General features: G+C 38.7%; 2 protein-coding genes across 3 annotated transcripts in view; one reads left to right on the top strand and one right to left on the bottom strand.

The window, feature by feature from the left end:
- The window catches only part of LOC109031452 (uncharacterized), a 54,228-nt gene that overhangs the window by 20,180 nt on the left and 6,188 nt on the right, over positions 1-27,860 (top strand). The window contains exons 19-30 of the mRNA XM_072299624.1: positions 3,819-3,961; positions 4,761-5,005; positions 6,994-7,118; positions 7,223-7,386; positions 7,551-7,793; positions 8,530-8,678; positions 8,980-9,081; positions 9,766-9,855; positions 14,977-15,010; positions 15,377-16,227; positions 17,238-17,362; positions 17,654-17,817. Of these exons, the coding sequence (XP_072155725.1) occupies positions 3,819-3,961; positions 4,761-5,005; positions 6,994-7,118; positions 7,223-7,386; positions 7,551-7,793; positions 8,530-8,678; positions 8,980-9,081; positions 9,766-9,855; positions 14,977-15,010; positions 15,377-16,227; positions 17,238-17,362; positions 17,654-17,817 (2,435 nt within the window). The remainder of the gene's footprint in view (positions 1-3,818; positions 3,962-4,760; positions 5,006-6,993; positions 7,119-7,222; positions 7,387-7,550; positions 7,794-8,529; positions 8,679-8,979; positions 9,082-9,765; positions 9,856-14,976; positions 15,011-15,376; positions 16,228-17,237; positions 17,363-17,653; positions 17,818-27,860) is intronic.
- LOC109031494 (uncharacterized) lies at positions 103-26,998 on the bottom strand. Of its 2 annotated transcripts, none has more exons than XM_072299827.1 (2): positions 26,601-26,998; positions 103-1,636 (listed from the first exon to the last, which is right to left on the bottom strand). In XM_072299827.1, exon 2 carries the CDS (start codon positions 1,622-1,624, stop codon positions 1,256-1,258), a length of 369 nt encoding a protein of 122 aa, XP_072155928.1. In that variant the 5' UTR covers positions 1,625-1,636; positions 26,601-26,998; the 3' UTR covers positions 103-1,255. The 2 variants fall into 2 exon arrangements, with proteins under 2 accessions (XP_072155928.1, XP_018898571.2); XM_019043026.2 differs by lacking the exon at positions 26,601-26,998 and adding an exon at positions 2,549-2,924 and having other exon boundaries at positions 106-1,636.

Genomic DNA, 27,860 nt, shown 5'->3' with positions numbered 1-27,860 from the left:
ATTTTTGCTTTAAGCTTTTAAGCATAATTTCCACCATTATTATTTTTTTTAAAAAAAGAAAATACAAGTATTTAAATCATATGTATGTTGCATATTTTGCAGATTATTCTATGATTAACATATTGATATGAGTGATTTCTAAAATTAATGGCTGGAAGACTTGTTTTATTTGCTTCTAAATTTTACAACTTCAAGTTAATAACATCCACAGAGGCTTTACTAAATGGCTAAATTTATCATTTTTTACGCATTGAATTGTGACTGTCTCCAAACAACGGGACCTCAGTTCACAAAACTGTAAATTAATTTATTGACATCAAAGTGTAGAGCAGTGTATACACACTATATGGAACGGAAAAAAATAAAAAGATATAATCAGTAAAAAAAAATAAAAATGAACGAGAACAATGGCGGTTTGGAGCTTGCAATAAAAGCTCGAGAGGAGCTGCATACATTTTGAAGCTGTAATATTTTACACTGAAAAAAGACTCCTAGCTTAAATTAGTCTAACGTCGCATGAAGAAGCAAAATCAGTCAGAGATGCTTCCCGCCGGCTAACAAAAGCGCGCGACTGAACACTGACATGAGCCCGGAAAAGCATCGAATTTTATGGATGACAGGGTTCATTGCAGGGGCTATAGTTAAGCCCTTATGTCAGGACCTAAGTAGCATTATTTAACGGGAAAGTTGCGATATTTTTACATTTTTGGTTGCGAGTTTTTTTGCTATTTTTTGGTGATCAAATCGCCAGGCTCATCTACATCTGAGCGATTATCCTCGATCTTGTCGCAATTCTCTCTCCATAATATTATGTTTGACAGAATCAAAATTTTATCTCAGTGTATAACGATTTTTTGTTCGATAATATCGCGATTGTTCACCGTTGATATAATCGCGATTATATCGCAAATTGATAAAATCGCAATTTATCTAAAACGTTTATCCTATAATATTACAATAAATCAACGTCAATAAAATTTCGATAATTTCGCTGATCAAATCGCAACTAATCGCGATCACTGCTACTTTTGTATGTCGGGAGGGCGATGATATACACTCCCAATAAAACTCTGCGATGAAGAGAGGCGGGTCCATCAATTTGGCAACACCGGATTGCCTCCATTTAAACTTATGCTAAATAATCGATTGTTGTCGGATCCCATGGTGCCTCCAAGAATCGATACATTTCCACAGGTTCAAATGGAGAAAAAACAATGTTGCCAATTTGCTGGATCTACTAATGGATGTTGCGCGTTCAAATGGCGCCTGAATGCACCAGGGACAGGAGTCCATCGACCTTGAAGCCCTTGGGACAGGGGCCGATAGAGCTGAGAGTGTTATCGAAGTTGAGGATGTTGAGGTCGTGGTGGCCGGCGCTTCCCGGGAAGAGTTCCCGCATCTCGCCCTGGCAGAGTCCGTGCTCGTAGACCCGGACGCAGTTGCCGTGGACGCTGATGGACGATGAGAGGTCGTTGATGTCCCCAGGGATATTGGAGCAGCCCTCGGAGGTCACCTCGGCTGCGTGACCTTTGAAGTTGGGATCCGCGTGGAGGGTCACGCGCCACGCATCCCCTGGAATGCAGACGCTCAGGAAAGCAACGAGCGCCAAGACTGAGTTCCACATGTCGGTGACTCTCTATCGCACAGAAACAAAATAATACATATATAAAGATTAGATTGATTTGATGTTAATTGAGGGACTTCAAGGACAGGGCGCATACGTGCAGTTTTCGAGAAAAATTGACATATTAGTGATTTCAAGTAAAATAAATTCTGTGAAAAATTCATTGGTAAAATCCTATTTTAAGCATAAGAATGTGAGTTTGAACTTTCTTTCCGCCTTAAGGCCTCGTATAATTTAGAAACTTGAAACACGTTTTTCTCGAAACAGTAAGAGCTGCACTTATGCGCCTTGTCCTCCGAGCCCGTATAAATGAAATATTAATTGCGATATGTAGAGGCTGGCAAGATAGCAATTGAGGTGAAGGTACAACGAAAAACCAACTCATGGATTAGAAAAATCTGATATTTCCAATTTTTTACGTAAAGCGCTGTATAATACTCTAGAGAACATCAAGCCAACTTTTGCCCCATTACTTATAAAATGTTCTTCTATTCGATTCTTCTTCAATATATCGATGGCTGAAGTGCAAAGATATGCGGTATTTTAAATCCACTCTCATTCGATTTTCTCGAGGAAGAACAAGCCAACTTAATAGCTCGATATTCGTATAGAATATTCTGCTGTCAGAGAGGAAGAATCAAGGAAGTTTTCAAGAGGTTACGTTGACTAGTTTTCCGAGGAAAAAATAAAGGAGGACAGGAAGTTTGCAACGTCACAAATGGTGATACATGGTCTTGGATTTTGGCAACCGATATTCTGAACTCAACGCAATATACCAACGCAACGTGCCGTACCTGAAAACTCATAGACGTTCACCTATAAAATAGTCGTCGAAAAGGGAAATGAAAAAGGTAAGGAAGTACCAACAAAAGAAATTGAGACATAGGAAAGCTGGGAATACCCACACGCACGAAAATAACATACCTAATCAAGTTCGAACCACGCACGTGGAGTACAGAATTTGCCAACTGTTGAGAGAGTGTAAAAATATCCTTTTAGGTGGTTGTTTTTAAACTGTTCCTTTCTGTTATGAGATGGCAAGCCACTTAGATCACGGATTGTGAGCCAACGGCTCGAGAACGCACTTTACCGGGTGGGCACCTACGGTCAATAAACAAGTTCTGAGGTCAATGAACAATTTATTTCGAGAGTAATTCGTCCAACACCCGCGAGTGCATACCATGCCATCGGTGGCTGTTATTAAGACCAACTGTTGTTTGGCGCATCATGAACTCCTGCCTTGAAAGACAAATCTGCCTAGATGGCTTAAGTTTTGTCGTTTATAAGGTAAAATACGCTTGCTTTACGTTATTCCTTATGGGGAAACCGCTGAAGTCCCTACAAATTGGCAATACTGTGAAGTTCGCGATATGCCTCCGCCCCACTCCCGACGAAATCAAGGTCGTCATCATCCGAAGTGGACGTATGTCAATCAAAAGGAATGATGCGTATTGTCACATGAGCCCTGTCGTGCATGTATTTGTATGGATCTGGAGGCTCATGTAAGAATGGATATAGTTCCTTTTGATCTTCAAATACATCCAAGTGACAGAGTTTGAGCCTCTCTTGAGGAAGAACTCAGGTGGGTGGCTTCTCCTAGTATAAGTTCGACTGAGAACCGCGGTTGAGGATACAGGGTGATTCAAAGTTTTTGCACCACCCCAATAACTAGGTTTCTTGCTGGAACCCTTTTAAAGTGGGGGGGGGGGGGGGGGGTCTCAAAAGTCGTTTCCTTAATGACCTAGGAATACTCAGAAGATTCGGAGTCTTTACCTCAAATTGCTTGAAAGTAAAGGGGTGATGGCAAATACTGTTTGTGCGGGAATTTTGAATCACCCTGTACATTGATCAACCGTTACCGGCCCGCGAATTTCCCCAGATGCTCTGATGAACCGGTTGTCAGACTGTCGGTAATTTATTTGCCTGAAGTTATTTTTACTGGCCCGCCTCCCAAGAAGCACATGTCGCAATCCATTATGATCACGTGGAGAAATTATTGCCGCTGCATCGCAGTGCAAAGAATGTTGCTTGTATGCCAATTGAAGGAGCACCCTTTTTTGAAACTCACTGTGATAAAATTGAAGTTCATACAAATAAGCTACAATTTTTCTATGCATCGCAAATTGCCTATCCAGTGAACGAGCGCGTACGTTCTAGTTAGATTTTAATCAGTATAACTAAATTTTTGTCCCAGATATGAATGTTTTTGCGGGAAATGGCAGCCGGCCCAGGAAAAACGTAAATCTGACGCAGAATGCAACACTCAATGTTCCGGGGATCCCAGTGAAAAGTGTGGAGGTAACTGGAGATTGCAAGTTTACAGAACTCCGCTAGCAGGTACGTTCACTAATATTCAAAGTTTTTTACTCGTAATTTCAGTTTCAGAGATAGGATATGAGCATATTTTATTGATCGTGAATCATTGTGTAACTTTGAGTACCTCAAAATAATGGTTTTTGTGTGACGACAGTGGGTCGAGTCAATTAGAGAGGTCGGACATGAACAACTACACATTTTTATGTTTAGTTCGTCACATTTTACATTTCAAGGGGTGGTTTAAGAAGAAGAGCCTACGAGGAAACCAATGAAACCGCTTTTATCACCTCAAAGTTTTGTACATAATAAGAAACAACTTAATCGGCCCGAAACATTAACAAAGAAACAACTTAAAACGGGACCAAGGCCGCAAATAATAAAAAGAAACACATAAAATAAAATAAGAAACCCGGGACGTTTCGCAGGGATCACACCCTCATTTTCAACCGGCAAAAACAAGAAAAAACACTATGAGCCTCACCGTTGTGGATGTCTCACAACTGTCACACTTTAGACTACGTGTCAAAGTGTAAAGTCTCACAATAACAACGGTAAGGCTCATAGTGTTTTTTCTTGTTTTTGCCGCTCGAAAATGCGGGTGTGATCACTGCAAAACGTCCCGGGTTTCTTATTTTATTTTATTTTATTTTATTTTATGTGTTTTTATTTATTATTCGCGGCCTTAGTCCCGTTTTAATTTGTTTCTTTGTTTTGTATAAACGTAGTTGTAAGCAATAAAAATTTTCAAATTTTGTCCGACCTCTCCTTTTGACTCGATCCACTGTGTGACGTCAGACTGATTCTGTTTGGTACTTCGTAGATGAAGGAGCTGTGACACTCGGTCCGAGTACCACTCGAGGAACAACACACCCCTCAACAACGAAGAAGACGCCCTCTCAGCAGCAGAAGGTCACAACAACCCCCTCCCCGACAAGCAACTGTCAGCTATCAGCGACCGTCGTCAATGGGAAACGAGCTTGCAAGAATTCTGTAGTTTTCTACGACGATTTCCGGAAATTCGATGGCACCCGGTGGAGTCACGAGGTCAAAGTTGCTGATAAACCGGTGAGAATATGATAGTATAGTTCGATTTATTAGGTGTATCATTCGATACGTGTGCATTGTGGAGGCAGGTGGAAAAAAAAACAATCTGCATCGGAACTGAACAAACATTTAGACACCGAACAAATTTTTCTAAAATACTGCGGTTTTTTACTAAATAAGGAGTATCGATGAGGGCCGATTTTGGGTCCACACTGAATTTTCTAGATTTTTCGATTTTTTTCTAATTGGTGGTCTGTATTCTCGGATGGTCTCTAGTCTCTTTCCAGATCTAATACTGACCCTAGTATGGGCCTGAGGGCCGATTTCCGCGAAAAATGCAGATTTTCCGCCAAAATTGGCGTTCAGACCCATGATTAGGTCAATATTAGTCCTGAATAGAGACAGAAAATTACCGAATAATGTTGCATTTCGCAAAATATAGAGCGATGAGCAAAAAATCGTAGAATTGAGGAAATTCATAGGGTGGGCCAAAAAACGACCCTGATCGATTCCTTTTGCCAGAGAATCGGTGTTTAATGACGCTTTGCCGGTGAATGAGAGTAATATTCACTCTGCAGATCGTTGTAATTTGTTTTAACCGGTGTCCGGCAACGAGAGGAGGGAACAGAAGCGGATTCAGCAATTTGGCAACACCGGATTTCTTCCATTTAAACTTATATTAAATAATCAATTCTGGTCAGAGCACCAGGCCCCTCCAAGAATCGATACATTTCCATGGGTTTAAATGGAGAAAATACGATGTTGCCCATTTGCTGGATGCGCCGCACATGATTTCGATAACGGATGACTTCTATGCTCTCTTTCCTATCCGCGCGTTCGAGTCTCCGCGCGTCCCGTGTCGTCGCAACAACAACGCGGCGGCGTGGCTGGCGTCTGAGCGTGTGCCGCCTCTTTCTCGTGTATTGTCATCCCCCAATGGATGCCAATGGCTCGCACGACTTCTTCGTGACACACAGCTCGTCGCATTCGACGCACTGTTTGATGACAGTCTCATTGGAGGAGCAAAAATTCTTTCAGGATTGCTCATCAGGAATGTGAGGGAGTCACTCGGACCAATTTATATTGATAGCAAACCTTTCAAAAGAAAATCTGGAAAATGGGAAATTCAGGGTGGATTCACAAAGGACCCTCAACGATACCCCCTTTTTTGGGAAAAAACAAGTCTTTAAGGCCTAAAGGTATTAATTTCAGTCTACCCCAATAATCTGTTTTATAAGCTCTAAGCAGAGATCATACGCGATAAGTGGGAGCTGTAAATGATACATTGGTGCCACTTGCTGAATGTTGATTACCGCAAACATGCGCGGATCGATGAGCAATTTGCAATCAACCAGTTGCAGCGTATATAGGAACTCGACTATTAAATAAAGCTAAGATTATCCTAACGTGAGATATTGCATTCAACAAGTCAAATCAAACTGATAATTTTTTTTATTCAGATACCTTTAGCTTTAACTCAGGTTTCACAAAATACATATTTTGTGAATGTATAAAGCTGAAATGAGGGGCTTGGAGGACAAGGTGCAAAAGTGCAGTTTATGTTACTTCAAGAAATACGCGTTTAAAGTCTCAAAATTACATGGAGCCGTATGACAGAGAGGAAGTTTAAACTCGCATTTTGATGATTTAAAGTTAGATTTTAGTTGTGACTTTTACATTGAGTATACTTTCAAACTAGTTTTAGTTGAGCAGTTCATGAATATCTCAATTTTTTCATAAACTGCACTTATGTTGTGCCTCCTCCAAGCCCCTCAGATGTGCCTCTAAGCGTGTTGTCAAAAATTTGAAGTGAACATGGTCCTTAATTACATTGAGTCCTTTGTACTCAATGAGCTATCAGAGAGATTTTGAGGATCCAAGGGACATCTTGAAATCCCAGTCAAGGTGTTAAATATTATGACTACCCAATCCTATTTTGCACATGCCTGGTTATTAAACATGATTTTCATTGATTTAATTCTCAAACAAATGGTGCTTGCATGTTTCAGGACTACGAATTCACCGTTTATAATTCGAAGGCTGAAAATACATACATGAGAAATGGAGCTCTCCATATTCAACCTACAATTTTTGATGACAACTTTGTAGAGAGTGGGAGCATACACCTTGAAAGGTATACCAATTTTACAGTCACATGAACCCTTACTTTGATCGACTTAAATTGAGACAATGCCTTAAAAATAATTTTTGAAATAAAAAATACAACTCTAATTTCAGGTGCACAGGTGAGGTGATCAATGATGAATGTACAAGGAACACTGATTACTTCATTTTGCCTCCCACTCAATCGGCAAGAATCAACACGAGACAAAAGTTCTCATTCAAGTACGGTGTTGTTGAGGTTCAAGCAAGACTTCCCGTTGGCGACTGGATTGTTGCAGGTAAATGTATCGAATTTCACACGAAATATAGTTCGCAATTTCGTAAAAAGTCTCCATTAGATGTGTTCACTCCTTCAAAACAGTATAATAATCATAAATAAAATATTTGAAAATTCAAACAAATCAAGCAACTAAATAATTTTCCTCATCTTTTTAATTTCCAGAGATGGCTTTAATACCGTCGGATAATAGTTATGGACCGTATTATGAATCGGGGAAAATTCGGATCATATCACGAGGCAACCTCAACCTGCAGTATGATGATGGGCGAGAAATGGGCAGTCAAACGGTGGAAGGATCAGTTATGCTTGGCTATGGGACCAGTGTCAAAGCGAAAAAAGCTTACTTTTCGGAAAAATCTGGTTGGCGGAATGTGTTTCATAACTTCACTATGATCTGGACCCCAGGTAATACTTGAATCTAAACTAAGACGGGTAACCAAAGGCTAAGAAACAAACAAAAAGCCTGGGAAGTTACGGGGTTGTTTCAACCCCCTCTTCGACTAGGAAACAAAAAATGAAAAAGATTATAAAAATCAAGACCCTTAGACCCCCATTCGTGATAACAGAAAGATTTAGGATGAAGGATCACCTCTCTTCTTTTTGTTATCACAAATGGGGGTCTAAGGGTCTTGATTTTTATAATTTTATATATATTTTTTTATCTTAATTGAGGAGAGCGTCGAAACGTCCAACAGGCTTTTTCTTTTTTTCAGCCTTTCTACCCGTTTTCTTGCGGTTTTTAGTTGAATTATTTGGGCTATTTTTGTGTCCTATTGTTACCCTGGATCTTTCTTAAGAGTAACTTTTGTTAAAATTGAACGTGTCAATTTAAAAAATGAACTATACATGTCCATTGTACGCAGTGAAATTTTTTTTTTCGGAGGGAAATGTTCAGGATTCAACCTTAAAAGAAGTAAAAATAATTTGGTTCTTTCCAAAGATTATTTTTATATATTTTAAAACTATTGACTCCAGACTTTAACAGAACGAATCTTCCTTGTTGAATTGCACCATCACAAAGATCACAAAGACCTGAGCTTCTGTAATATTTTTCGTAAGTATTTTAAATGATTTTTTCATAAAGATAAATAAATAATTTTTAATCTCATTAATGGATCCATTTATCATTTTTCACAAACAGATGATATAGCGTTCATGGTTGATGGTAGAAGGAAACAAAATATGATGGTAAATGCTCACGGATCAAGGCTAAGTGACGTGCTAGGATTTTCAAATTCTGAGATCAAACTTTGGAACACAGGAACTACCATTGCCCCTTTTGATCAGTCAGTAAGTAGCTCCATTTCCTATATAGGCGTTAAACTATATCTTTAATTGAGGGCAGAAAACTTCAAACTTCTTTAGCATTGGTGCGATCTTGGTGTGACTTAATTATAAATGATGTTTGTTAAAATCGGGCCAAGTTGTATAAATCAGGTTGGTTACTCTCACTTTATTCTAGATTATGTTAATTTAAAACTGTCATCAAAAGCCAAGAACTAACAAAATTTACTACGATTGCCCTATCTGGACGCAAAGCGTCACACCTTTCTGTGGCACTAATATTTATTTTCTTCATTTTCAAATCTAGTTCTACTTAAGTCTGGGTCTCTACGTCGGTGGAGTACGGGATTTTGACGAAGGAGCCTCAAGTAACGGTTATATCAAGCCATGGTCGAACACGGACCCCAGGGTAATCATCTTTTTATTATGCGCATTCATTTTCCTTAAGATATTTTTAATGCTCTGAGGAATACTCTTTCAGTAGACTACATTAAAATTTGCGATTCAATCACAAACGAACATTTTCTCTTCCTAACTTTTCAACTATTGACGGATTGATGCCGTTACTAACAAGAGAACGCTCTGATGAAACTATTCGTGGTCTTGGGATATCTGTGTTGCATGCATAACAAATGAAGGCGCTTTCCGCTTTGGCTTTTTTAAAAGTAACGCCTGGATGCAATTATTCGTGTTCTAAGGATGTCCGTGTCACATATACGCCCAAATGAAGGCACTTAAAGCCTTTTTGTCTCTTCAGCATTCCATTTGGAGCGCCGCTTCAAGGGGTTGTTTTAATCAGCGAGGGGCGTCAGGAAAAAAAACGAGGATGTAGAACCCGTAGGTAACAAGCCTTTTTTCAGGGTACCTTAAATAAGCCCACAGCTTGTAAAATCGTAAACTTCCATCATGGAAATTATTGAAAAAGTTCTAAGACCTGTCGTAAAGGAAGAGACAACAACATTTGTTCGTGTACAACTCTCTCCTTTTCATCCACGCTCTCTTTTATATCCACGCGTTCGAGTCTCCGCGCGTCCCGCGTTTTAAATCGTACCTACCTCGGCTCATCATGAAATAATATGCTTTCTGTTTCTAGGCAATGCTGACGTTTTGGAACCGAAGGAACGAGTGGCAGAGAACTTGGGAGGGAGACTCAACTTTTGTGATCAAGTCGATAAAAGTTACAGCACTTTAGAATCCTCCCTCCAGCTGAAGGGTGTCAATTCCCCGGTGCCCCTATTTTCTCTAATAGTGGCGATTCTTACAAGTAGACAAAACTAGGGCTTCTCCATTTGATTGTATGTAAAACAATCGATACATATCGGGGCAGACAGCCATGCTCAGAATCTATTGATGGAAATGGAGGAGAAAAAACTCCCAACTCAAGAGAATAGCCGCCGCTCTCCATTCCCGTTTCATGCCATCAGACCGCCGCGCCGTGCCAGAGCAAAATCCGTGAGAGTCGATCGTTTAACAGGAAAGGGGAAAAGAGGGAACAGAATGTGAAACCAAAATGATGAAAGTGAACGATGGTATGATAAAAGAGGAAGAAACAGTAGAAATATTTTTCTTAATCTCAACATTTAATTGTGATAAGATGATCGTAATTTAAAAGGACACGCCGGTGATTGTCAAACATCAATGCAACCATTCCTGCTAATAGATGCTTAAGTTGACTATACAAAAAAATGAAGGCGCTCAACCTTTTCATGACTACCATCTACGTGTTTTATGAGATTTTTTTTTTCACAAAATAAACCCCAGAGCAAAATCACGAACAAAATGTATGATAACCATGTTTAAGAACTTATACTTATTCAAAACTCAAAAAATGTATAGAGTTTCAATTTTGTGATTTAAACATTTGGTTTGTGTAAAAATTACATTCACGGCAACAACCATTGTGCTTCCAAGGTATAACATTATGAAAAATATACACTGCTAACTTTTAATTTTTGAAGTCCTCTGTATTAGCGGGTTCAGTGATAATAAATTGTAGAATTTATATCTGGTTGTATTTGAAAATAAATTTTCTAGTCAAATATTCTTTTAAATTCGAAATAACTCACAACCTGGTGCCCATTCATCGATTTCTAGATTTTCTTATAGTCAGATGTAATCAATGTATCGAAATGCGGTGAAACTCCATCCACCCCTTTTAACAGCTCACAACGTTCTCAGTCGAGTGTGTCGCAGTGGCGAGGCGTGATAATCGACTATCGATTTTATCTCATGAAGCTATAGTAAAGAATCGATTATTATGGTGTTCGTTACGAACGCCCTGTTATCGATCTTTTTTCATAAGGTGGAATGGCATATCAATCGATACATCGCGAAGCCACGCGCCACTATGGTGTGTCGATAAATTAAAGCCCATTAATTGTACAATTTTAGATTTATGTAATTACATCATAAAACAAGCAGTGAACTCCAACACAATGTGTTGATAAGGCGCGTCATTAACTCGCACATATCAACCCCTTTAGTTTTCATTTACAGAGATTTCAAAATAGGCAAACAGCATAAAAAGAGAATTCACGATCCAACACTGCGAGGTCAAAGACGCACCTTAACGAGACCGTGTATTGTGAAAGTAGAAAGCTATTCGATCGAATTTAAGTTTTTTGATCTGCCTCAAGCAAAATCTTATCAGATTCTTGAAGAAAAGTGCTACGGAATAATTTAAGCGAAGAAAGGAAAAATTCTGTCGAACTCCTAGAAGATAAAGTCGATTTAAAGGTATTTTGGGGCTAAAATACCCAAATCACCGGTAGTAAAAATCCCGTTATATTATTGAAAAGAAATTGACTCGATATAAATGCAATTGCATTAAATACGTCTTGATTTTGTTATTTTAAACGTCTTTCCATGCAAAGAAGTTCAACCATGTCGTTGCTTTATTCATTCATGAATTGAAAGTAAGCAATCTACATCCCGAAAATCTACTGATTTGCCGTAAAAAATTGCAGAAACTTGATATACCAGGTCGATGCACCCACTCGTTGAATTTACCAACCAATTTTGTGAGTGCAAATGTGTAAGAATCAATATGCTATAGTCATTTTGGGTGCATTTATTTTTCATGAAACAATAATAATTTCAATCCCGAAAAACCATCAATTTTCCGTATAAAATCGAAAAAATCAAAATATGTCAACTCCCCGACGTGAAAATTAGATTCTACGTATGTAAAATGTAAATACTTATGTATCGATATGCTGAACAGAACTATGTGTGGACAGTCAGAAGCCCGCGGCAACATTAATTCAACAGAAAAACTGTAAAAATTAGATAGGATTTTAGCCGCTTTGCCCGCCTCTCCTCGCTACTTACAACAAACCGTTCTTATACTCATCTCAAAATTTTTCTCAGAGCTTTGGGTTATTATCAGCTTCCATTTAAACTCCGGTTCGATGGCCGAATCGGCTGCCAAAAAAGCAAGCCACTGTTGAGGGGTTCTATGAGAAATTCGTGATATTATCGGCTCTCAGGAAATCACCCCATGGCTAAAATTGGTGGTATAAATGTTTAAGTGCTTAAAATAATCGTATTCAAGAAACTAAGGAATTAAACTATGGAGTCAATTTCTTTTTAATAATATAACGAATTTACTACCGGTGATTTAGCTATTATAGCCCCAGAATACTTTTAAAGCGCCTTTGCGTTCCAGAATCTCGACGGAATTTTTTTTTTTTTTTTTGCTTAAACGATTCAAGAAACATTGTAGTTAAAAATATAAAGATTTTTCGATTTGGACGTATGAAAAATGTTTAACTCGTTCAGGCACACCGTGTATTGTATGGAGTACTGCTGTTATTCGACCGTTGTCTTCAGGTCAAAATTCTTACAAAGAAGCCCCTTGCAAGAGGCAAATTTTTTGTAATTTCTCCCAGTTTTTTCAGCGTTAGGTATATAAATGAATTGTTTGTCAAATTTTGAGGTCAATTATATTTAATTGTAATTTATACTTTCTTTTTTTCCCCTTCATTTTATTTTTCGTATCGAGGAGTCGAGGTTTTGTTGATTTCTTCGGATTTCGATTACTGTAACTTCTCTTCTATTCGGCCGATTTTTATGAATGAGGTCTCTTTTTATTTGTGTTTTAACGGAGAGTAAGGAAAAAATTGCTAAATACATGCGAAACAATTTTTTTTGAAAATTGGATGAATCCTAGCGTGACGGTGAAATGGTTAATGAAGCGTGAGTAATTGGGGTACGGGTATCGGCCGCGTTGGGACCCAAGGCCCATTGTTCTTCGTGACGCCGACGCAGTGATCAGGAGCGTGGGGACGAGAGGGCTTAGTGGACTCCTGTATGAGCCACGTTTAGCAAATGGTCTAATGAGTCTCGAGGCTCATCACAGATTGCACTTACCACTATCCTGGTGGCCCCGGCTATCAGAGCAAGGAGTACCAACTTTTGAAAAGGATAACAGTGTTGTGGAGATATGTCAAAGCAACGTTGTGAACAAAACGGAGTGAGTGAAATTCTCATTCAAGGAGTGCCGAACTGGTCAGCCATCCTCGAATCAGTTCGCTTGCTTCCGCTTATATATGCATATTTTAAATCAGCGCGCCCCATTCTAAGGTTTTTTTAAAAAAAACCAAGAAACGTAGACTCTTGGTATTCATTACACATAAACTAGCGAGCCCCAGAATGAGAAACAAATTTTAATCATTATTATTGACGGATTAGTAAACTTTTTACACGCTTTGGAAAATCTCAGAAGTTCGCGGTAGTCACTTTTCGGTAAGGAACTAGGGGACTCGGTTATTGTATCGAGGGGGGGGTCGAAACGATCGCAAAGGCGGTATACTACGTATACGCGCCAAAAATTTATTTCAGTCGCACTAGAGCCAATAAGTTTATTCTTTTGTACTAAATTTAATTTGATGAGGTGCGACTTCAGGACGATTTATCTAATTGGATGAGCTCATTCCTCTCACAGGATCAATTTTTGTGAGTCACCACCTCTCTATAATATACGTAATATTATAATTTCTCCTTTGAGTAGAATTGAATTCTATACAACTTTGCCATTCAAATCGATGATTTGTGGAATTTGACTGGTTCCTTCTTTTTGAGGTATTTAATACGAGTTATTTCCCGTTCGTTCAAATTGATCCGAAAGTGGCAAGATTTTTGTCTGAGCTCAATTATAGAATCAAATAAAAAGGATAATTTTATTTTTTGCTGAAAGGAATAATACAAGAATTTCATTGCGAACGCACGTAGCGAATTAAATAAGAGTATTTAATTTCATGCAAAACCTACGTTTCAACCAGTTAGTATCACTGTGCTCCTGTTTGAAGTTGACTTCGCCGAGCAAAAATATGGAAAGTAATAATATGACAAAAGAAACTATTCATATCTTTATCTTTATATTTCTTTATGATGACAAGCGGGGAAAACCGGTTGAATCTTCGCGAACAGACAAGCGTCCATTGGCCGAATTCTTTGCATCCTTTTATCCCTCGCGACCTATTCTCTCATCCTGCAATTTACCTACAGGCTACAGTTGCCGTCTCTGATATCTTTTCATGTTAAGAGCCTCAGTTGTTTTGTGCTCCGATAGAATGCACTCGTCCGTTTTTCCCAACTTGTTGGCCCTATTATTTTTCGCGATTCTTGTCAACGCAGGTAATTTTTTTTTCCTTTTAAATTTGAATCACAAGTCTCCAGCTTGGTAAATTATTTTAGATAGAAGATAACTTTTCCTTTTCATGGAGTTACGGGAAAATGTTTATTTTTCTCACAAGACGAGATTGTCTTGAAATCTCATCATACGCTCCTCCAAAAGTGCTGTGCCTCAGAATTTGATGAAGGGCTAGAAAATCATATTTCGATGGGTGTGCATATCAGTCATCTAGTAGATTGTCGAAAAAATTTTGAGATCTGCTCAATGCAAAATTTATACCCCTGATTCGAAATCTCAGTTTTCTAAAAACATTATAGATGACGTCATATGATGACTTCTATATCTTGGACGTAGCAACTTACTTTCCGCCTGGCCCCAAATTTCAATTGCTAACTTTTAGATCTTGCTTACGATCAAAACACGGCTCTATGATATGACTAACCGACCCATTAGAAAGATGTTCAACGTTTTCTTTTTTCAAATAACGTGACCTTCATTTCAGTTGCAAATCAAGCAGGAAGAAAAATTCCTAACTCGAAAAAGAAATAAAGTGCATATTATATCAGTAAAAATAGAGAGAATAGTAGAATACTTTCATCGTCCGAAATTGTATTATCAACAAGATCCTTATGGAAGCATGATTCTTAAAGTCAAATTGAAATTTTTCAGCAAATTTGGCTGAGTCAAGCTCTCAGTGCTCCAAGTATTATTTTGCAACGAAAAAATTAGAGTAAATGAAATTGCGATATTTTCATATCTTGTCGAATTAATGTCGACTATAAACGGATACACAAAAAATAGGTAGTTTGAAACAGAGAAAAATTACAATTCCTTTAAATTGCATAACAAAACATTTCAACACTAGGAGCCCCTTAAAAACATTAATTTCACCGTGTAATTACAATTTACCACAAACTGAGCTACTTTGTGCGGAGGAGGAGAGCGAGCAATTTTTTTTTTTTTTTTTTTTTTTTTTTTTTTTTTTTTTTTTTTAACGGCCTCTTTAAAGCTGTTCAATCAGATACCTGAAGATTTTCATCTTTTTTATTTTTCCCTCTCTGTTTTATAGATGGGGAAAATGGAACATCTATCAAAAGCCCTAAAAAAGAAAACAGAGGTCTCTTAGCCTTAAAGACAGGTTTGGACGCTGAGCGGACCTCATTGGCATTGGGGACCGTCGTCAGCTTGCTTGATCCACTAAACGTAGCGCATAAACCCGTATTAAAACCATCCCCACCAAACAGTCCGCCTCCTTTGGGTATCGGGATTGCAACGTATCAACCCTCTGGTCCCATCAGTCAAGGAACGTATCAACCTGTCGGTCCAGCCAATCAAGCAACATATCAGCCATCTGGTCCAATCAATCAAGGAACGTATCAACCCTCTGGTCCAGCCAATCAAGCAACATATCAGCCATCTGGTCCAATCAATCAGGGAACGTATCAACCCTCTGGTCCAATCAATCAAGGAACTTATCAACCCTCTGGGCCAATCAATCAAGAAACGTATCAACCCTCTGGCCCAATCAATCAAGGAACGTATCAACCCTCTGCTCCAGCCCAAGGAACGTATCAACCCTCTGGCTCAGCCAATCAAGGGACGTATCAACCTTCCAGTCCAGTTGATCAAGGGACTTATCAACCTCCCAGTTCAGTCAATCAAGGGTATCAACCTCCAGGTTCAGTCAATCAAGAAACGTATCAACCCGTTGCTCCAATTAATAACAATCAAGAAACAGGGAGGCCTTCTGCGCAACTCAATCAAGAAACGACAGGAGCCGGTTCTCAAACAAACTGTCCTGTGTCGACAACCATTGTCAATGGACATCGGACCTGCAAAAATTCCGTCGTTTTCTACGACGATTTCCGGAAATTTGACACTGATTTCTGGAGTCACGAAGTCAAAGTCGCTAATAAACCGGTAAGATGTCATCACATTTCATTCAAGGGGCTGGAGGATAAGGCGCATAGGTGCAGTTTTTGCTATATTGAGAAATACCTTTTCAAATGTTCAAAATTACACGAAGCCTTAGAGCGGAAAAACAATTTTGACTCACAATTATTTGACGCTTAAAAATTGGATTTTACGTGTGACTTTGTGATAGAATTTGTTTCATGACTAGTCTTAGTTGAAATCACTATTTTATCTCAATTTTTTTAGAGACTGCACTAATATGCCCTACCGTGTCCTCCAAGCTCCTCATTTGAAGGAGCAATTTTTTCTTTTCGATACATGAGCTTATGAGCGTCTGACAGAGGGTAGGTAATTCATGATTTAGTTCACAATAAAGTCCGATAGCCAAAAACTCATGAGCCGTAGAAATTGTGATAAATGGGGGGGGGGGGGGGGGGGGAGGAACTAAGGCTCGATAGTCATTTTTGCTGTGGGGCATAATCGTTGATGATAGTGTTCTGAGGGTTGTTTATTTCATCGGAGTTTGAAACAACAAAGGAGTTTAGTGGAATTACATTTAATCGATTTTACAAGAGAGTCGGGGAGAGCAAGCGTAAATCCTATTGGTCAAAATCGTCAAGTTGAATTAATTTTACATTATGATTTTAGTGTTTGTAAAGTTCTTTTTAAAAAAAAGGAGGAGGGGTTTATTGATTACGTCCGTCGTTAATTCCTAAATTTTTTCCCATTTCCAAAAGTATCAAACGACTAACTTCAAAAATGCCAAGTTGTACCTCAAAATACAAATAACACACACACACACCAAAAAAAGGAAGAAAACGTACGTATTTTAGTTCATAGATGAACGCAACGTCGATGAGGTAGAGTGGCTTGAATGCAACTATTTGCGCTTCACGGGTGTGCGTATTGCCGATAGATAAAAATGAAGGCGAGATGACTTATTATCGAGCGTTTGCACTCAACAAAGCAAGCAATTAACTGGCAAAAAACTGCACCTGTCTCATAATATGTTTCAGGATTACGAGTTCACTGTCTACGATTCCAAACCTGAGAATACCTTCTACAGAAATGGAGTACTTCACATTCAGCCCACGATTTTTGATGACAATTTCGTTGAAAATGGACACATCCAGCTTGAGAGGTATACGTTATTTTTAGTACATATTGACATTATAAAGCTCCACTTTAAAGAAATTAAATTTACCAGAATGAAATTGACCAACGGCACAATCGTTGAACGAAAATTAGACTGCTACGTCCTGAGCAACTTCTATCATTGTGACACGTTCGCACGAAATAAAAACCAACAAGTTAAACATTGACTTTATGATTAATAAATTGTTTGGAAGAATTTTGAAAACTAAGCTAACTTACTATCAGCAGGTCTTTTAACTTTCCTTTGATCTGAAGCCAAATGATTTGATAATTTCAGGTGTACGGGAGAGGTAGTTAACAATGAGTGCTCAAGAAATACTGACTATTTCATTCTACCCCCCGTACAATCTGCTCGCATCAGCACACGGCAAAAGTTCTCTTTCAAGTACGGCATTTTGGAGGTTCAAGCAAGGCTTCCCATAGGTGATTGGATTGTATCAGGTACGTTTCTTAGACTCGCCCCTAAATCAATGCAGTCATTGCATAAATTAAATTTTTTTGAGAAAATGTTGATACACTTTTTGTTATATTTGGAGGGGGGGGGGGCTGTCAAAAGTGTTTTAAACTTTGTTAAACTTAGTCCTCATGTTAACGGGTTATCTGCAAATTTAGTACATTTTTTTAAGCCTCACGGGTGCATTTTTAAGTTTCCGAACTTAGATTAATCCTACAATGCATTATTCTGCTACAATTTACAGTATAAATTAAATGACTGAAATTAGGGATTGACTTTGACGTGCCCTCTTCTCCTCTCGTAAAAAAAAATATTGCAGATAAAGAAATTTGCAGTTTTCGGATTTTAGGAGGGAAAAAGGGGATGAGAAATACATGGAAAAAAGAATGCTCGCTTATCATTCAAATGCTCAAAAAGGATTCTAGGTTTCATCTAATTCTTAGTTGTAGTTAGAACGCTACTTTTGTAGTAACATACAGTTCGGTCATCCCGGTAAGAATGCTGCGTGCTGCGTTGTTACCGGTACTGAAAGATCATCATCTAAAAACTCAATAATTCATAAATTTTCTGATTCGTAAACGTGAAATACAAAATAAATAACTAAAAATGGGACCAAGGCCGCAAAAAACATAAAACTATAAAAGTGTGATGTTCTGCAGATATTACAAGCGAATTTTCAACTGGAAATAGCAAAAAAATATTTCTGGATGAAAGTGCGCTTGTAATAGCTAGGTACGAAACCTCTCAGTTCCAGAGTTCTTTATCCTCAACCGGTATTCAATACGATTTTTCGCATCAACACGCGGTTCACGATCGATGAGCGAACTGGCCGCTAATGGGTTTTAAATTGGGGTCTAGTTACCTTTCCCCGAATTTTGGGTTCTCCATCGACGAACTCGGAGCGGTTGTCCCGGCTACTGTATGAGTTCATTGATTCCGAACTTTATACCTGGCCTTTCGGTGTCCGATCTTGATTTAATAGCAAAAGACGCTGGTATTCTATCCCCTCACTTGAGCGGATACCAAATGGCCCGGCTTTTGAATCAGATCTCGGATCGGATTTAAAACCGTGGCCGCCGCTTATTAACTCAAGTCGACGCCTGTATGATACTTCCACCACGACACGCGCTCTATCAATGCGTGGACCTCCCCTCCCCGCCGTCTTGTTGCCCTGCACCCTCCAGCCGATTCTGCGTTGCACGGCACCCTTGCACCTTTCTCTTTCGCTCTGGCCTGGCTGACCAGGTATCACACCCGCGCCGCGACTCCGGATCCGGCCGGACTCCTGTTTCCTCTTCTTTTATGAATCTGAGAAAGAAAAAATCCTCCGTCTCCGCAACTCTCGTGCTTTTTTCGTACCGTTATGGTAAGAGAATCACGAGTTGGAAAGTCAAACGTCAAGGAGGCACGGACGACTAAGTTTCGATGGCTATGAATGATTTTTCAGTTTTAATTACTCTAATAAATACATTTAATGTTAATAATTCAATAAAAGTCCGAAGAAAAGTTTATTTTTTACCAATAAAATTGGCACTTGAAATTTTGCATCTTCTGAGGAATTTATGGGGGGCGCAGTGAATATAATAAATCGTTGGCAAAACTTCCAAGCCACATATCTCGGTTTGCGACGTCGCAGACTTCCCGTTATACTTTATTATTTATTTGGAAAACTACTCGGCAATACTTCAAAACTGTCGTGATTTTTCTTCCCTGTGCGAGGAAATTTCAGCGAAAAGTTCAGAGAATTAGGTTGCCTTATTCTCCTTTGAAAAAATCAAATTATAGCCTTTCTTCACAAAAAATCACAAACTCTCGTGCAATCCGTTTTGTTAGATATGTGCTTCAATTGAATACAAATCATCCGTTCATTGCAGATAAACGTGCACCGTATTCAATATTAATCTAATTCTCTTTCTAAAAATCCCCTTTCCCAAAAAAAATTGAATAGTCATGAATAAATATATAAATAAAAAAATTTCAAAATTATTTTTAACAGATGCAAGCATCCATCGCATCTCAGGCGTATCGGTGCATACGTGGCGCCATAAAAGGAAATCTAGCGTTGTTCCATTCAGAAAAAATTCTCCTTCTGGAAATCTACGGGATGCGAAATTACCGTTTCGGCTCGCTTCAACAGGATCCATTGAAAATACTGTTAAAAGTCTCCGATGGTGGCAAACATATCAAAAATTTTTGTGGCATCAATTCAAATGGGTGCATATTGTGATTAATATAGACACTTTCACACACACATCCCCTCACCCTCACACACACACACAAAAAAAGGCCTATATGAATGAAAAAATTCCAATAAACCCTTAAAAGCGGGGAGACAAAAAAATATCGGAACGGCCTGCTTCAGAAGCAACTGTAGTTAGTGGATATTAAAAGGCGTCTCTGGAGATGCAAAACGTCTCCACGCGTATTCGGAATAATGCAATCGTAGGTGATTTCGAGAATTAAATCACTGAATTTTTAAAGGTAACATCTTGATAAAAATTAAATTAAATTCCTTGAAAGAAGCAGAGGGAACCATAAATATTCTGTTCGATTTTATCATTCCCTACATTCGAATTAGGATATTTGGACGTATTTCTATCAAACGGAATTATTTGCATTGTGACGTGAGCCCTGTTATGCACATCTTCGTATGGGTCTCAGGGCTCGTGTCTGAATGCACGTAGTTCCGGTTGATAGAAATACGTCCATTTCATACATATACTTATATACCTAATTCTTGGACGTGGAGACTGACTGCCGTCACTTGAAATCTTTACCTTCCTTTCCTTGATTCATCCCTTTCATCAAAATTAAAATTAACATCCGTTCCCGAGGCTCTTAAATTGCGAGATTGCCGGTCAAGCTCTAACAGGCCAAGCGTCCGGAAAGAATGGGAATGTTGCATAGTTTCATTTCCTCTCTGCTTGCTTTTTGCATTCTCCCTGGTAGACATGATTTTTCGTATTTACCTAAATTACTCCTGATTGTTCCTGACTTCCTCAAAAATTCCATCATTTTTAAAACATTTCATTTCATTTTCCGACAGATTTTTACCTGAAGAAGTGAAGAACTACTTTTTTACGATTTTAAGGCAAATGGTATTTATCTTATTCTGGAAAAGAAAGCTTTTCACGGCTTCACTTATTGAAAATTCAAATAGTATCTATACATTACAGAGTACGCCCCTGACTACTTTGCGGTCAGCCGCCCCCCCCCCCCCCCTCCGCAACGCTTCGCACCTTCGGCGCTGGGTTTTATTCTTACTATTTTATATCACAGAGTAAGATATGATCCCAGAATAGACATGAAAGAAGTGCTCTGTTCTTATCACCCATTCCCTGAAAGGTTTTTGTTTTTATCCATTTGCTTTCTCCTTTTTTTTTCTTTTCTATTGGTCATTTCAGAGGCTCGATTGTACCTTATTGCAGGGCCGGGCAAGATAGTGACGAGGTTCTTCTTGATTTCTTGTTTAACTATTTACCTTGGAACAGAAAATGCTCATTTTCCTACAATTCCCTCGATTTTCGACGATTTTTCCGCCTCTTTTTTCAGTTTCGTCGTTTCGAACTGTTTTCCTGGCTCGACTCTAAAACGCATCATCATTTCACACCTGCTTTTGATGCCATCGATTTCTTGCTTGCTCTTCAAAAAATGCGCGAATGCCGTTTCTCCTACTGGGATTTCTAGGACTTATGACTTATGAAAAAAGGAGGAGTTGCGTTTTGGGCCTTTTCCGGCCCCACCTGGATTTTGCTAAATGTTTCATATTTTCAAAGTACTAGTTTTAGGTAGACTCTGTGCCAAATATTAGACCGAACGGAGCCCATGCAAGGGCGCAGCAGCGCCTCAAACCCAAAATCCTGGAATCGAAAAACAATTATTTTCGTCGACTTTTTCGACTGTTATCACTCTTCCAGCACATGTTTCTTATGTATTTGCGTACTTTTCGTTTCTGGCCTTTTTAAAGGCCTCCGATAAATTTTAAGGGGCCTTATGGCCCATTGTTGCCATTTTTGGCCCATTTTTAGGGGTTTTTTCCATTTAACACATTCAAAACTCAACTTAATCCAAAAACTGTGTACATTTTTGAAAAGTACGTAAAAAAATGAATAAAAAATGTTCAGTAAAATTTTTTCCTATGTTGCCAAATTTCCGAGAAAATTGGTCCCAAAGTGTCGAAAACGGCAAAAAATCGATAAATCGCCGCGTCTAAGGTTCAAGAAAGTGGAGTACATTTTTCATACTGTACCAGATAACAGCTCTTATCCATCCATACAACATACTAAAATATCATAGTTGTACCTGGATTCCCACGATGTGAAAATTGACCGAGATGTCGATTTTAGCGGCCTTTTTATACTTGAAGGCAGCTCTTTTGAATGTTTTTCGACCTTAGTCACCCTCTATGGGTGGGTACTCTATGTATTTTTCTACGTACTTTTCATATCTGGCCATAAAAATGGCTTCCTGTGAGTTTTAAAAGGCCTAACGGTCCATTGTTGCCAATTTTCACCAATTTTTAGGGGTTTTTTCAAGTTTACGTGTGTGAAACTTAATTTAATCTAGAAACCGTGTACAATTTCGGAAAGAACGTAAAAAAATACATAGAAATGTGATTTGTACCTTTTCCCTACGTTGCCAAATTTTCGAGAAAAATCGTCCTGAAGCGTCAAAAATGCCAAAAATTGGATTAATCATCTCGTCGGAGGTTCCAGGAAGTGAATTTCAAGTTTTTTTTCACTACAAATAACGTATCGAAAATGGAAAATTGCAATGCATCTCAAGGAACATGTAATGGCGCAGATGAACGTGACAAAACGGGCCCTCAAGGTGCTTTTACTTTATCCTTCACTCCAGTTCACCTCTTTATTCCTGTAACCTCGAGATAATCCTTGGTTCTCAAGATGCTTGCTACAGGCCAAATATACCGAAGAACAGAAAATGCGTGGAGAAAGTGTCCCACGATCCACATGAATGTCATAATTCACTTCCTGGAACCTCCGACGTGATGATTAATCCAATTTTTGGCATTTTTGACGCTTCAGGACGATTTTTCTCGAAAATTTGGCGACGTGGGGAAAAGGTACAAATCACATTTCTATGTATTTTTTTACGTTCTTTCCGAAATTGTACACGGTTTCTAGATTAAATTAAGTTTCACACACGTAAACTTGAAAAAAACCCCTAAAAATTGGTGAAAATTGGCAACAATGGACCGTTAGGCCTTTTAAAACTCACAGGAAGCCATTTTTATGGCCAGATATGAAAAGTACGTAGAAAAATACATAGAGTACCCACCCATAGAGGGTGACTAAGGTCGAAAAACATTCAAAAGAGCTGCCTTCAAGTATAAAAAGGCCGCTAAAATCGACATCTCGGTCAATTTTCACATCGTGGGAATCCAGGTACAACTATGATATTTTAGTATGTTGTATGGATGGATAAGAGCTGTTATCTGGTACAGTATGAAAAATGTACTCCACTTTCTTGAACCTTAGACGCGGCGATTTATCGATTTTTTGCCGTTTTCGACACTTTGGGACCAATTTTCTCGGAAATTTGGCAACATAGGAAAAAATTGTACAGAACATTTTTTATTCATTTTTTTACGTACTTTTCAAAAATGTACACAGTTTTTGGATTAAGTTGAGTTTTGAATGTGTTAAATGGAAAAAACCCCTAAAAATGGGCCAAAAATGGCAACAATGGGCCATAAGGCCCCTTAAAATTTATCGGAGGCCTTTAAAAAGGCCAGAAACGAAAAGTACGCAAATACATAAGAAACATGTGCTGGAAGAGTGATAACAGTCGAAAAAGTCGACGAAAATAATTGTTTTTCGATTCCAGGATTTTGGGTTTGAGGCGCTGCTGCGCCCTTGCATGGGCTCCGTTCGGTCTAATATTTGGCACAGAGTCTACCTAAAACTAGTACTTTGAAAATATGAAACATTTAGCAAAATCCAGGTGGGGCCGGAAAAGGCCCAAAACGCAACTCCTCCTTTGTTGGGAAAAATATTTTAAACTTAATTTCACTCCTTTAGAGCGTATTTTGGTTGTCAGAGGTTTCATTGAAAAATTAGTACAATTCTCCTGTTCTTAAAAAAACTTGGAAAAATCACGAAACCTCCATACTTCCGTGCTACGGAAAAACGCCGTATGAGCCTTCAGACGTTGCCGGATTTCCTATAAGAAAAAACGAATTTACTTTAGATATTCTAAATATTTTCCCATAAATTTTTCAGTCAATATTGTTCACAATTTAATCTAAAATATCTGATGAAAATTTCAAGAAAAAATATGCAAAACTTTTATGAAAAAAAACATGTTCTATCCAGGAAAATGTGGCAACTCTCGAATGTTCATAAGGCGCTATTCCTTAGCACGGCAGCATACACGGATCTCATTTCTTCAAGTGATTTTGTGAAATTTATGACTCCGACTCGGTGTGCTAAATTTTCTGGGCAGTTGCATGCCTTTTCTACTTAATAGACATCCACCCATATGGAGTATAATTTGGTGGAGCGGATATTACTTATTTATTTCTTTATTCCTTTTTAAAGTTTTCGCAGAAAGATTTTGGTCGTTTTTAAAATGAGTATCCAAGCCTTAAAAAATTATCTTAAAGTATATATCGAAATAATGGAGCACCTTGACCATTGTGAAACTTAAAATCTTATTTTCAAAAAATCACTAAAATCATGAGCTAAATTAAATTTACAAAGGTAATTTCCGTCTTGAATTCATAGTTCACCGGGAGTCGAGATAAAACTTGTTTAAATGATCAGTTTGTATTCATGGGGTGGAAAAGGATGCCCAACACTCAAAAAAAGCTCCGGCCGTGGAGGCCATAAGCAGCGGACCTGGAGCACGGACTGGATGGGCTATATGGCACTACCGTTCGCCTACGCGCCTGACGGCCGGATTGCTACGTGCGGGGACGATGCGGAGTCCTACGGACATGAAAACCGTAAGTCGCGGCCTCGAGCGGCATAGGCAGCTTGCGCTCTAGGCGCTACTTACGGGCTGGACGGCCGGAGCTCTGCGCGCCGCCGCTGTCCGCGACGTGGTGGATTTTTTCGGAACTACAGCTGAAAATTCACCATTAAAGTACATACTTAGAAAAGAAAAACTTTCCAGCAAAGTTTTAAACATTGAGTGAATTATCTTGTGTCAATTTCTGAACAAGATTTTTTTTCTTTCCTTCTTTTTAAAATAGGTATATATTTCTTTGTTGATAGTTCATAACAATTTAGTTTCAGGAAAGTGATGGATAATTCAATGTCTAAGAAAGAAAAAGAGCATATGAACGTTAGCTTGTTGATCATGTTTCAGATATCAAGAGAGATTTGAACTCCTAGGCTGATAGTTCAGCAAGTCAATTTGAGAAAAGAGATGAATCTTAGAGAAGAGATGATGCTTATTGAGAAAGAAAATCAGCATATGAATGTTAGCTTATTCATCGTGTAGAGATATCAAGAGAAATTTTCAAAAACCTAACTTTAATGTTGCAAGCCTTCGTAGAAATAAATAAAGCACTGGGGAAGCACTGGAAGGAACAAATGTAGATAGATCAAAAATTCATGCTACCTATTTTAAATGTAGAACAGACTGTCCAAGGTATGATAAATTGCTAAAACTCATTGCAGCGAAAAATGTAAATTGAAAAATCATTTTTATCACTTGGCAGCCCGTTCTCAATAAATGTAATTACTTTCACTCAATGAGAATTCAGCATTTGTCAAAAACAAAACCTGGTTCATCCCTCAATAAAAAATACGAATGCAAAGTAGGAAATCACCCAAATGATTAACAAAGGAAAAGCACAGGCGTAGGTCTAGGTACTTACAGATTTTTACTCCTTACGACTAGAAAAGCTTCAGAATCTTGAAAATGAGGTTGAGAATATTTCAAAGTGTAAATTCAGAAGTAAAAGTTGACAAAACTTCAAGATATAACTCTCCGCAATAACTACCGGATACAATTTCCACAAAATATTAGCGAAGAAATATACCACCGAAAATTGTCACACTTGTTAAAATTGTAGATCTTCCCTTCAGCAAACTGAAGCGCGATTCACACAAAATTTTACCACTATTACAGTACACTGAGCTCCCTAGAATTGGGATATGGAATCAGAGAGATATTCACAGCAACAATGTTTGCACTGGCTCTTATCGGATAATCAACGCAGGCAAGATTGGCTTATAGCTTCCGCTGGCGGACAGCTATTTTGGCAACAGAGAAGGGAGGTGTTGGATGTCGGAGAGTGAAATACTACCTACTCTCAATTGAAAACATTTAAGTATAAGCCAGAGATTAGATTGAAATGGAATAAAAAATCAACCCAATCTTATGAGCAAGCAAAGGTGGCACAATGAAGTTGCAATCGGTAAATAGACATTCTTGTGACTACATTATCAGTATTTTAGTGTGGCGGTAATTTACTCTGTGGGAAGATGCGTGGCAGGTAATTGATTGCTTTTCTTGGATTTAAGTTCTTTCCCTTAGTAGGGGGAAAATAAGTGAATTGCAAACGAACTTACAGGAGGAGAGGATATGAGCTCAGTGTGTAGGTAAAACTGACAATTTTCACTTAACTCTCGTCGCATTTCCGAAAGTATTTGACAAGCGTTATCACACAGAACTTAAGAATCAATCGTGCACCGCACAGAATCAAGAAAATATATCGAAAACCTCCAAAATTAAACGAAAAACGAACACACGTAATGAGCAATGACCAACAATGACAAGCAATTTACTAGATTCTAACCTCAATAAACAACGCTGAGTGGTGGCTGCGATCGCTCCCGAAAATGTTCAAGGCTGGCGGCAACTTTAAATTCACGCACTGAATAACATTGACGTAAAATATTGTAATTTTCTGCGAATATACACGTAGCCGTCTCAATTTTAATCTGATGGTGACGCCATTTTCCGAAAACTGAATCTCACCTCACTGCCAACGGCCGTGGAAGCGGTTGGCTCCGATCCTGAAACCCGTAACTTACGCTCGGCTCCTAACCGGTCTTACGGCCATGAAGGCCGCGCGGGGTCCACGGGACACCGGCCGCTGGGTCCAGTACTAGCTGGCGCACAGCGCGTTAACGCCGGGATCACCAGTGTCCAGAGCAACCGGGTCACAGGGCCGTAGTTTTTTTTTTGAGTGAATGTTAGCGAAATAGGAATGTTCCTTGTTCTTTCTTGCTACATGAAATCCATTTATAACATCTGTAAAGCATAAATGGATCGAATTTTGCAAAAAGGAACCAGCGCAATTACAGTGTTCTTAAAATGTTGCTTTTCCACGATTATCTAAAAAAATCTCCCAAACAGGGGTTTTGGGTGATACAGCACCATTTTTAAAGGAAAAACCCGTACTTACACTGTAAAGTTCTTGATATGATTTGTCCTCCAGAAGCAGCACTTCAAAAGGTTAACAGAGAAAGTCGTGTTTTCATCGAGTAAGAGAGAAAAACTTGAGCGCTAGGTGATATGTTACTGAAATTGACCCATCTTCAAGAACGACCAACTCGCCAGACAATCCCTTGAACCAAGTCTCGTCAAAATAAAAGAAATTATGCTACGACGTTTAAATTTGGCCCAGGGACTCTTCCTAGCTCCTAGTTACACCTCCTTGCGGTGGAACCCGAAAATTTTCCATCGTTCTCAAGTTACAGCAAAATTCCGGTTGTTTTGGGTTCCTCCTCGTAGTGTGTATTACTGACTTTGCCCGTGAGTAATAATTATACCGGAAATGTTCCCTCTTCCGAATTTTTTTAAAAAAAGAGGGGAAAAAATGAGACAAAATTTAGGAAAGTAACCGATGTTTCTCCAGTTTATTAGTTCAAAAGGCTGCATTCCGCACACTTCAGGTACTTGTTAATGTTATAACTTGTAATCGTTTAGGGATTTTACACACAAAGAAATTCTCCCAAATTAGATGACATGAAAAACAATTTCGACAATCACGAGTCGGCCTCCTATAGTGAAGTGGTTGTGGCGCTACCTCTCTATGATTGGGAGGTTCCGG

Source organism: Bemisia tabaci, chromosome 4 (genome assembly GCF_918797505.1).
Source record: "Bemisia tabaci chromosome 4, PGI_BMITA_v3".
Lineage (NCBI taxonomy): Eukaryota > Metazoa > Arthropoda > Insecta > Hemiptera > Aleyrodidae > Bemisia > Bemisia tabaci.
Note: the sequence above shows the minus strand (reverse complement) of the source record. Positions and strands in the feature narration are given on the sequence as shown.